Source organism: Metopolophium dirhodum, chromosome 1, assembly GCF_019925205.1.
Source record: "Metopolophium dirhodum isolate CAU chromosome 1, ASM1992520v1, whole genome shotgun sequence".
NCBI lineage: Eukaryota > Metazoa > Arthropoda > Insecta > Hemiptera > Aphididae > Metopolophium > Metopolophium dirhodum.
In genome coordinates, this window is record NC_083560.1 from 107,507,185 (window position 1) to 107,520,044 (window position 12,860).

Below are 12,860 nucleotides of genomic sequence, written 5' to 3' on the forward strand. Positions count from 1 at the left end.
TACATTATATGGATTAGATTGTATTTGCGAATGATGCACTATAAATTTGATTTTGCTAAATATTTATACATTTGTTTATGAAAAACAATATTACTAGAAAAAATACATAATTTAATAAATTATAAGAGACATGTAGAATATAATATATCAAGTATTCACAACGTTATTTTTACTACATATACAAAATAACAATAAATAATGTAACAGTGTAAGAATTGTGGTTCAAAATGTATTTGTGTAAGAATTACATTTTAATTTATTAATAATCATAAAAAGTACACAGCTCATAAATTTATTTGTTATTTTATTAGATAGGATTTAGGTATCCATTTTTTTTAAATAAATATAAACGATTTATTTAGACCAAATATAAATTATTTGAGTAAAACACGAGGTAAAATATAACATACCTAATATAAAATTGGTAAATCGTATATTTTGATTATTAACTATTGTTTTAATTTTTTAATAACCACACAAAACAAATACGTAATATTTTAAGGCACAAAAATAATGATTTTTTTTATGCCCTCGGGTCTAGGCCCTAGACTCTAGGGCCATGAGTCCAAATATATATACTATAATAATATCTACACAATATAATCATATTGCATTTATAAATCATTAAACTTAAATTAGCACTGCCCAGTGACACTTTTATGACGACCCAGTGATGGTGTTAATCGGTGTCGACTCACTGTGATTCATTAAACCTCTAAACGTTTTCCGTAAGTCCATAATAACTCTTCGCTTGGCCACCAATATAATAAATACGAATACTGGGTGTAGTTGGTTAATAAAATTACAAAATAAAATTATGATTGAATTTTTTTGGAAATCTGATATCTGACTGAAATTTGAGATTCCCATAATCAGAAATAGTTTGATATTCATTACAAATCTGCCAAAAATTAAAAATTAAAAGTTATATTTAGTCAAATGAAAATATTTAAAATATTTTTTGATCAATAAATCAAAAATTCATTAGAAGATTTATATTAACCTGTGGAGAAGCCGAAAACTACTTACTTTAAATTTATCAAACTTTTAGATTAATTAATAATAACGTCAAATTACCTATATAATAATATACTACTAAAGAACAAATCAAAAATAGATTTTTCATTATCTTCTCATAATTCTTATAATAAATCTAACCTCACTGAGATAAATGTTTTAAATATTTCATAATATTTAAATAGGTAGGTAATGAATATGTAGGTACCAAAGGTAATTAACAGACTATATTAGGTATATATCCTATGTGAATAGATAGTACCTTACTGTATTCTTACCTCTCTTTGTAAACAAATAAACGTTCTGTTTTTGAATCTGTTGGGTTGAATTTATTGAGTTCAGATTTAGTTCTTGAATAATGAATTGCAGTTAGCAAGAACAATATTAAATTGGTAATCACAATAACCTTCAAGTGTATGTATAAGAAAATGAAGGATCCTAGACTAGGGCAGTCTGTAAAAATATTAAATATAAATTAACAATTATATATTTATAGCCATGCAATATACAAATTTAATATAGACAACCAGTGGCGCTGATGTTCATTCTAAGTTATATTGTAAAATGTTAAACTCTATACAAACACCAATACCGTCGAATATAATTTGTTTCCCCTCTATGAATCCAACAAAACTTTTTTTCAAATTATTTTTCCACCGGCCCATGATTTGTTATGATGGCCCAATGGCCCATATATTAGCCACATATTAATATTAATAAATTATAATGACTTAATCGAATTTTTTGACAGTATACTATTATAAAGCTGTCATAAAAATTGTAATGCGGCATTGCGGCCATTTTATCCTACCAGCCCAAAATGTTAGCAGGCTTTCGAGTTTTTCTTGAATGCTCGACTGGCCTATCCGGATCTAGGAATGTATGTATAATATACTGTATTCAATGTGTAATTAAATGTACTTCACCTGAAGTTAAATCGTGGGACCACCTAAGATAACATTATAATATTGTGGTCATAAAATATTAACATCTACACTGAGCTAAAATTTACAATATTTAAATCTGAGAAACTAAAATTGTCAAAACTAATTTATTTCAAAATAATTGTGTGAACTTACCAAAAAAAAAGCATAAAATGTCTCCAATATAAGGTGTTAATTGCAGTTGAATTTTGTGATTTGAATATAAAAAATAAAAAATAGGTATTACGCCAATACTTGAAAATCCCCAACAGTAAATATGGTACATTATGGTACGTACTGATGTTGATGTATTTCTGTATATTGACTTGTTGCACCTAAATTAAAAATGTGCTTAAAATATTATATGCAGTTATATGAACTGTCATAATTTGTACTTTTAGATTTTATGAATATTATCTGTTCCTAATTTAAATATAACCTAATAATAAATTATAGAAATATAATTTTTTTTTTCGATTTAATATTTCACTTTTACATTTTTACGATTTTAATTTTTGATTTCCGTATGCATGTTTCATATATGCATAGATATTAAACAGTCATAAGAAAACGAAATTTCGTACTGATAAACAAATATTGACCTGTTGGCTATTGTGGAATTTTAATTTTGAATTAAATTAATTTTTATTTAACTTTAGTTTCAATATAAATGTACCAATATATTATAAAGTTTCAATTTTGATATTATAACTATTGATTTCATAGAGGAAATTTATCGATACACTTAAATCTTAATCGAATAATAAACCACATATATTATAGCAATAGGTAATATAATAAATATGCTACAGGCATAATTAACTCTAATATATTTAATAACATAATATATCAAAATACTATGTAGGTTCTATCATTGATTATAAATACTAGTATTTATAATCAATGGTACCTATTCAATTATAATAATAATCATGACATGTTTCTTTTGTTGGTACATTACTGATGTGAAGGAACTGACACGACTTTATTAAAATAATTGATATTTACATACCCGTACCTGTATAATTCTAATAGAAGATGACAAGTTATAGTTATTACCTACTTATAAGTTGAATTTTAGAATTACTTGCCTACTTATTTTTAGCTTAGAAGTTTATAACACTACATAAATATACACATCATTGTTCAACACGTTTTATTACCATAATATTATGTAAGAATATAATTTACATACTTTATCGTCCAGTAAATATCAACGCTTAATACGTGTAACCAGCATACTGTTGCCATGAAAAAAAATGAATATGAACAACCTAAAATTACACTTTAAATTAATTCAAAGTACATAAACTAATAAAATATAATAGTATATAATATAATGTGGAATCCAAAACATGTATGCTGATAAGACAAATAATAACAGCAATATTTATATTTATTGTTGCTTAGTTTTTAGATGTATGGACAATTAGTTGTGTGAAGTAGTTCCCTCTCCACATTGCCATTTTCACTTCGAACCTTCACCAATATATTGGAACTCTTTTGGATCTAATTAGAACTTGGTTTTCCGAATTTGGAACTTCATTATTTTCCCAGTAAAATTGAATTTTGGTTGGTACATTTCAATGATAATTTATTAAGTTCAGACTACCTTGATATATAGTTAATCCCAGGGGAATCCTCTAATCCATTCTCCAACCTTTATAGGTGGGCTGAATCTGAAATACCGTTCGGAATTACCAGCCAATACTGTTTATAAAGGGATAAAAAGTAAAAGAAATTTAAGAAAAATAAGAATAACTGTCTTGATGGAAAATTGTTGGCTCCCAATTTTGTAACTAAAATTGGTTCAGCCGATTGATTGCAATATCTTGTTTGTTTTTAAGAAGTAGACTACGTATTTGGATTTTATTGTATTGGGTTTTATAAGAATTATATATTATAATGTTCGATTACGCAAAAGGATAATTAACAAACTCAAGCACAAAAATAACTAATAATATTTTTATGTTTACATTTAATATTTATATTTATAAAACAATGTATTCCTTATACGTACTTACATATTATAATTTATAATTGATTATTGACACTTGGAAATCAATCAAAAAGAAATTGAAAATGTTTGCAATCATATTAAATTGTTAGTGGATTGATGAATGTATTGATTTTACAATGGTGTGTGTTTTTTTTTACGACTGTCGTCACCGTTCAGGGCAGTAAAACTGCTTCGATTTTCTTCAACAGTATCTTGTTTAATGGGAAAGGGAATCTTTGGTGCATTTTGTTAGTGAAAATTCCCAATAGTTTTCAAAAACGAATTTTTACGAAAAATCGTTTTTGGTTTAACACTAAAACAAATGATCGTATAAACATGAAATTTTCACCGATTGTTTATATTATCATTTTCTATACACGATAAATATTTTGATTTGTTTTGAATTGGTTAGGGATATTTTCAGTTTCCAATTTTTTTAGTTTATTTTTCTTTGAATGCCAATAAAATGTTATTTGATGGTTAAAAAAGCTTTAAAATGTAATATAAGGCTGCTAATATATTTTTACAGTAGCGTTTGAAAAATTTTAAAATCTTTAGTCACAGTTTTTTTTTATAAGTATGTTAAGTTAAAATCTTGAAAAAAAGAAGGATAAATTATGAAAGGTAGCAAATTATTTTAAGTTAAGAATTCATAAAAAACTTTTTTTTTAATTTAAGATTTGTAAGTGTAATACTAGATTCCTCATAAGTTTATTGTCTATCTTTATAAAAAACAGGTAAGACATACCGTAAAATGAAAGGGAATAGGGGTCTTTCAATACAGTGTACAACTTGTACAAGTCGATCATTTCGCAAACGTTAACCATCAGCACGCTGGCCAAGTACCAGATGAAGTAGTAGCCTTGGACGTTCCGGAGGCTTGGTAGTATGGCGTACACAAGCAGCGTGAGCATCGCGAACACGAAAGACACCACAGGAGGACTAATCCAATAGAATACACGCTTCCAGTTAAAACGTTTGCCTTTGGCGCATATTAACGCCTGTGGGCGGTCGGCCGTGGCGTTATACTCCACACAGTACCTGGTCTCCGGTACGCGTTTGCCGTCGCCGTTAAGGTAAAGGCTTCCATCCGTGGTCAACATGAACCCGTCGTCTACCTTGTTCCTATTGGAACACTCGAGTTGTAAATAGTACGGCAGCACCGTGCTGTTCGACTGTCCAACAGGACGGCCGTCCGCGTCTGTTTCATAGGCGGACATCGTGAACGGCTTCTCGCTCCGCTTGCACTCCCCACCACTGCATGATATATTATACTCGTGAGTGTAATAAGAGGTAAATAAAGGGGGAGAGAATGGTCGGTGCAAAGTAACGTTTACTGCTAATAATATTTATAATGGTAATGGAAATTTCAATTTTTTCTTTTTACAAGATTTAAGCCACATTTAATTGATACGTTGTCAATATAACTTAGGCCTGTCCCAATAAGGGTTGTAAAGGTACCACCAAACCGACACAAACACCCGACAACAAAAAAAAATTAAAACTACAATTATTAAAAATAGAATACTTATAAGAAAATAGGAAATAGAGCAATCTAAAATCAAAAAGAAATTATAACCAGTACCTACCTAATACCTAATGGAGAATATTATATTAAAAGAATCTCATGTCGCAATATTTTGTTTTTTAACTGTCTCTGACCCACTCACGCACAACATAACTATTTTTTACTCATCAGAACTAATTTTGTGTTGTTTAAAATTAGAATGAACGAACTGTTATAAAAACAGGTAAAAAAAATTAACTGTGTTAATAAGTGGGATATTTTGCAATATTTAAATTTTTCTGCAATATAATTATTATTTTTAAATTGTAGTACCTACCTATTTTGCATGCTCATAACTTTTCATAACAAGACAGAAAACGTACAAAACACAGATGATTATAGTAACTTTATGTTTAACCAAAGGTAAATTCACTCTAACATTAAATATTTAAATCTAACAACATAAGATTGATATTGCTGAATGCAAATTTTCAGTGGCATGAGTTGTTCAGAGAGAAAACAATTAGATCGTGTGCTGACCAATGGCATGCGCAGGAATTTGTTTTTATGTTTTTGTTAGGGGGGTAGAATAAAATAATTTATATAATATAATATTAACACTTCAATTAAGATTTAACCTAGACTACTCAGTTGTATTTCTTATATATATCTACGTTTTTAAACATATAAGCGTGAATAAACTTCCAATGTTAGGTCATGTTAAGGTATAGAAATAGACCCATGTAGGGATATTATATCTCCCATCATCCCCTATGTGCTGATATACTATTATACAATATTATACAGTTTTAAAGATAAATAAACATAATAAATTAACTGACAACCATTATATGTTTAGTTTACAGCAAATATGTTTGCAGGTGGTTTAGTGATGTCGATAAAAATGTTTTATCAATTATCAAAAAATACAAGTAATAAAATATATAAAAAAAATGATGGAGTGATATTATATAAACTAATTTATTTGTTACAAAAAAAACCTGTGGAAGTCTATGCTGTCGATGTCGAATGAATGTAGCTGGTTATGACTTATTCGCCAATTCACCGAAAAGGATGTGTTAAATTTGAGTTCAGTGGTATATCGTTGATTACAAAAAACAATTCCGAGCAATTACGGTCTTTCAGCCAATATTTTAAAAAATATTCCATATTTTTATATTAGTTATATAATAGGTTATACTTACCAATACTTTGAAAATATTATAAATATTATTGATATTGGAATTTCTATGGAAGAAAATATTCCTCATACCTAAGTTTTTTTTTACCTCCCTTATTAAAATTTAAGTTAAGTATAAATCCATATACTTTTTTGCTGAGTGTTTGAAATTTAAATTATTTCAAAATGGGATATTTAAATATAAAATAATGATTTCTCATTAAACAATTTTTCTTATTTTGCTGCAATTGATAAACTAATGAACAATGTATTAATTAAATGGTTCAATAAAATGTAATGGTCTAATCATGGGTTACAAAATCATGTTCAATGGACCTTTATCTCACCGTTGTTTGGTTACGTAAATGTTTAGTGATTTTTCATGCAATCCGGCATTAAAATCGTAACATTTGTTAACAAATTTCCAAATAATTTTGGGAATAAAAAGTTATAATTTTTAAATTGTATAAAAATTATTTTATTAAAACTGAAAATACAAAGTTTCTTATTCGTTGTATTCTTACAACGACCTTAAAATATCAAATATACATTTTGCACAAAAGCATTTCTAGAGATATTTCAAGTTAAATTTTTTACAAAATTATTCGATACCTATTTAAAAAAAAAAAACAATTTTAGTTATTTTATTGTAATTGAAAAATACAATTCGTAGGGTCTTGATACTTTTCACCATGTACCTATAAATAATTATTACATACAACGTAAATTTGTGTTTTTTTTAAAATTTGATTAAATTACAGCATTGCCAACTCACAGAAAAATAAATTACTCATAGGAACAAAATAATAATGCTTGTAACAAAACATACTTAGTAACATTTTAGGCAGACAGACTGCTGTAACCACTCAAATATATTGAAAATTGAATAGTGTACAGAAAATAATGATACGTTTAAGTAAAAGTAGAATGTTTTGAGTAATAAAAATCATTTGTAGAGAGATCGTTATTTTACGTGTGAATATCAATTATTATAATTTAAACTTCAAACACTCATAAACAATGAATGTGCCTTTATGTTAAATTTTGTTTTGTTATTTCCAGAAAGAAAAAAATATTATGCATCTTGTTTTAAATTTTCAAATCAGTGGTATTTAAATAAAATATTATAATTTTTTAAATACAAAAGAATTCACAATTTTTACGACTTTTTTCAATTTGAAAACTACAAACACTCATAAAAAATAAGCCTATGTTGGGGAACAACCTGTTAACTTCGTACGCGTGTTACTACCATGGAGACTAAAGTATTAGATATTATTAATTTTTATAAATTAATTCATAAATTAGAAAGGTGTCATTAAAATCTATCCAGGAGTGGGGTGAGAATTGCTCCTATAAACCAACGTAATAAATGATAACATTAGTTCATAAACTAACTATGCATACGGGCATTAACAATGTTGAACTCAGATATCAAAAAAAATATCTAGATAAATATAAATATAAAACGTTATTATGTAGATGGTAAAATAGATATATTCAAATTTTTACATATCAAAACAAAAAACCTGGATATTATTAGTATTTATAGATGAAGAAGATTGTTTGCGTGAAAAATAATACCATCTTCCAAGCTATGATTTTTTGAATTAATTTAACTATTTCATATCTAAAGGTTAAAATGCATTATATCTAGCTTACAAAGATTAATTATAAAAATATTGTAATACTTATACTTATACTAGCTGAACCCGTGCACTACATTGCCCGTAAAAAATTGCAACTTTTAAAAAAATTATGATGTTTAACTCCATCTGGGCGTAACTCGCTGCAGTAAGTGCAACTCAGCCACCATGGTAAAACAAAGGACACCTCTTTCATTGGTAGGCAATGTTCAATAATTTGATTTGGTGCTAACTTGTACCTGATCTGCCCAAACAACCAATGGAAACCGTGAGATACAGTGATCAGTGAGTCAGTGGTATTTGGATTTTATATAATACATAAATATACAATTTACACGCTTAATTTAATTAATAGATAACTCAAATGTTAATTAACTTAGACAAATGCTATTGCGATAGGAACCTCCGTTATTTAATCTTTCATTAAAAAAAAATTAAGACGATTGGTTAAGTAGTTTCGAAGAACATTAGCATCAAAGGTTTCAATTTTCAGTTTCATATATAGATATATAGATAAGTTTACCTACTTGATATATGAGAACACTAATTAATAATTAACATTAATTATAACTCTTATTTATCAACCATACATAATACTATAAATCTTAATCTTAATTTATTTGTAAAGATTTCGACTGGTGAATTGTTTTGAGAATAGAATTTCTATTGTAATTAATAATTATATTAAAAAATAATATCAATTGGATCGTCAGAATTATTAGTATTTTAATAACTATAACACCATAGCACCAGGGTATTGTTTGTGTGAACTGTTAATACAGAATAACAATTGCCAGTTATTTTATCTTACTAGCCAAAATTTTAGGTCTGTATGACTGTATGTTATGTTGTCAAATAAGCGAAAACATACTCGGGCACTACAGCATAATGCTTCTTAATACCATAATATGCAGTTTATACTGTTCTAAAATAATTTCGGTATATGGGCGAAGCCAATCAAATCTATGTAAACAAACTACCTAAAGACATTTCGTTGACATGTGTTTTTTCTTTGAATTAGATAAATTTATTTAGATAAACCCAACACTGGGCATTAAAGACTTAAACAACAAAAATTAATAACTACATTATATTATAATATTATGTTCGGTTTAAGTACTTTGTATTGAACAAAATTCATGAACACTAAGCTTTTGCATGTTTATAACAATTTTAGTCAGTAAAATAATATTAAAGTCGGTTGTTGGGAGTAAAGTGGTCATTGGTTAGTATTATTACTTCTTCCTCCGGTAAAACAGTACACGGGCATCTCTATTTTATTACGCATCATTCCAGACACGTATCATTTTGAAAACTATATTGCTATTTTTTACAAATCATATAGAACTATTGCAGATATACGTGCATCATTATAATATATAATATATGAAAATAAATGTACACGACATAAGATAAGTAAAGAATTCATCGTTTTTCCTCAATCGTTATTATGTTGCCATGTTGATACCATTGTCTTGTATAATGTAGGTACCAGCCAAATATTTCTACAAAGCGAACATGAATTTTATTTCAGGCATAGGTACATGTTTTTTAAGATTATCATAGTTACAAAAGAAACTGGAAAACATTTAAAATATAATGGACTTAGGTATTCAATGGATATAATATTATGTATAATATTATAATCTGGAACAAGTTAACGAGTTCACGAAGTTAGGTTTCACGAAGTTCAAACCAGTCATCCCATGTGTTATGACTTATAATATTATTGTAGTAACCCTCACAATGTAGGTACCAGTAAAATTGTGCCAAATTGTTTTCAATTTATGACCATGTCATTTATTCATTTAAAATTGTTGCACATTTTGTGTGAAGTAGCGATAAAAAATACTGATGTAAAATATATTTTACTTATCTACCTATATAGATTACAGACCTTTAAGACTTAACAGATTATTTAATTTAAAATCGTGGAAGTCAAAAACTGAGCATTTAATGGTCATTAATTGACAAAATTTATCAAATTAAAAATTGAAAAATGATTTTGTAAAACATTTATAAGATTTTCAACTTTTTAAGGTAAGGATTGAAAATCAATAACAAGGTTCCACGTAAGTAGATTATACAGTAACTAAAAAATCTAAATAATAAAAAAAATCAGTATTTTTTAATAGTTATTTTATTTTCAAATTTGAACGAAATTAAGTATTTAAACGAAGAAGAACGATTTTAGTTTCGTGTTATATTTTAAATATATTATTTGTGGGTACTTGAAACTTCTAAAATATATTATTATATACAAATAAGATAAAAAACAAACAATACTAATTCGATTTAACCGGCTACCGTATTAATAATAACAATATATTAAATATAATATAAAATATCCTTAGCTGACAAACCATCTCCGCTCAAAATCATTTTTCGTATACATTTATATTTTATCTTTCAATTCAAATTTAACACAATATGCATTACAGTCATCCACTTGTAACCGACGCTACAGAAGAGCGACCCACCCTCACCTAAATTATATAATATGTATAGATAGCACCTTTCATACATACACGTGATTGGACTTGGGCGCCATTCTACAATGACAAAATAGACAGGTCCCTAGAAACTATAGCACAAACACGGTGGATACTTTCTACGCATATAAAATTCATTGGTCAATACCTATAATCTCCATAATACTTAGGTATCATAATATTCATAGACATATTTACATAATATATTTTACCACCCGACATCAACCCCTTAAATTGCCAGACTTAAGCCATGTTCTCGGCACCACTGCGTGTATACACACACATTCAAAATGTTGTCAATCAGGACCACTCCTTACCTGCATCATCCCCTTCCCGCATTAAACAACCACAGCATCAGCTCCAGCTGTATAACCATTTTATACTACTTTATAACGCTCGGTATAAGCATAATATTATGTACTACCTTATACTTATACATTGGCCGCCGTAGACTTACCCGTCGACGAACATATGGTCGCGCTTGCAGCACTTGCGGACGCACGTGTAACCGTCCCGGCCGCAGTACTGGTCACGTGGCCGGCACGTCTGGGCCACCAGCTCATCGGATGGCGTCAGGTCGAAGCAGTAGCCCGGCGGCAACTCGATGGCCGGCGGGCCCGTCTCCATCAGCCCACGCACTTCCATGACGGGCACGTCGACTAGCACTTGTGTGGCGTTGCATATTGGTTGCTCATAATCGTAACCCACCATCACCGCATCGGCCACCACCCGGAATTCGGCACTCAATCGCTGCATCATCCGCTGCAGGTACTCGTCGCGGTCCGCCCTGGACGGTCCGCAGAACTGCACTTTCGGATCATACAGCCGGCCCGGCGGACAGCACTTCCGGACTGGCACGGCCGTTCGGTTCTCATCACACGCGCTGTCACCGATCGTCTCCACCATGTGGAAAGTCCGATTTTTGTTCGGGCAAGACCTAACGATGCGTTCTCCGCCGCCCTTGACTAGACTACTGTTGCAACATACCACTGCGTCGGCGGTCCACCAGCCAATCACGACAACGAGAAACGCGACGGTGGCGGCGAAACACAATCGGACGGTATACATCGTGTGCGCACAATGTTTGTGCGGTATCGGCACATTCACTATCGCGACTGTCGGCCGCCGCGCGTATGTCAGCAATGGAGACCGTTCGACGAGCCGCTGCCGCCGACCTTCGCCGACCGCCGCACTCTTATAAATTACAATATATTATAAATTGGTTTTTGTTGCCTAAATATTATTATATTATTTTGTGTATTGAATTATAATAATTATTTCTATCATGTTAGATTGTACAAATAAATTATCAATATTATTATCAAATACATTATGGCTAGTCGGGTTATCGCATAAATTATAATCACAAAATAATCACTTCATCAAACTCCGTGTAAAAAACAGCTAAGTAAAATAAAAATGGATATATATAAGCACCATAAAGATGTGATATCATAAATAAATGCAAAGTAAATTTATTTTGATTCAATAATTTATCTACTTGGCGAGAAATTATTTTGCGTGGGAATGTCTATTATAATGTTCTTTTAAATTATAATGAACTTTTGAAGCCTTTTGTTCACGTCATTTCGTGTGCTGTATCATTTAAAGTATATAATTTATCGCCAAGCAAATAAATTACTGAAACAAAATAAATGTACTTTAATTCAATTTATATAGAAATTATTTATAATAACACATCTATATAGTGCTTAAAGATCTGTTTTTTTTCTTTACTTAGCCATTTTCTACACGGAGTTTGACGAAGTATTTTTATTGTAATATCACCAAATTTTTAGAAAATTTTAGGGAAAACAGTTTTTTGGGGAATTTATTTTATTTTTAATTTAAAAATATTACTTGTGGGTATTTTAAACTTTGAAAGTAGGTAAGTATGTAAAATGTACTGTTTTAGGAAAATAATAATTCAACCTACTTTTTCACTATTGTAAATAGCAAATACCTATAATATTACTTTCATAGCAATAATATCATAAAATATTCTTTTAGAACGTAATATAGCTCGTTATCGCTCAGAATCGTTGTTGCCTGTTAGAATACAATGATTTTATATCGTTGAATCCAAATTTATCACA

General features: G+C 29.3%; 1 protein-coding gene across 1 annotated transcript; it reads right to left on the minus strand.

Annotated features, from left to right (window-relative positions):
- Positions 1–215: 215 nt before the first annotated feature.
- LOC132937251 (G-protein coupled receptor Mth-like) lies at positions 216–11,905 on the minus strand. Its single transcript, XM_061004086.1, has 6 exons — positions 11,222–11,905; positions 4,688–5,196; positions 3,136–3,214; positions 2,097–2,275; positions 1,296–1,470; positions 216–901 (listed from the first exon to the last, which is right to left on the minus strand). The coding sequence occupies exons 1-6, from the start codon at positions 11,830–11,832 to the stop codon at positions 658–660; spliced, it is 1,797 nt and encodes a 598-aa protein (XP_060860069.1). The 5' UTR covers positions 11,833–11,905; the 3' UTR covers positions 216–657.
- Between the last annotated feature and the right edge of the window lie 955 nt (positions 11,906–12,860).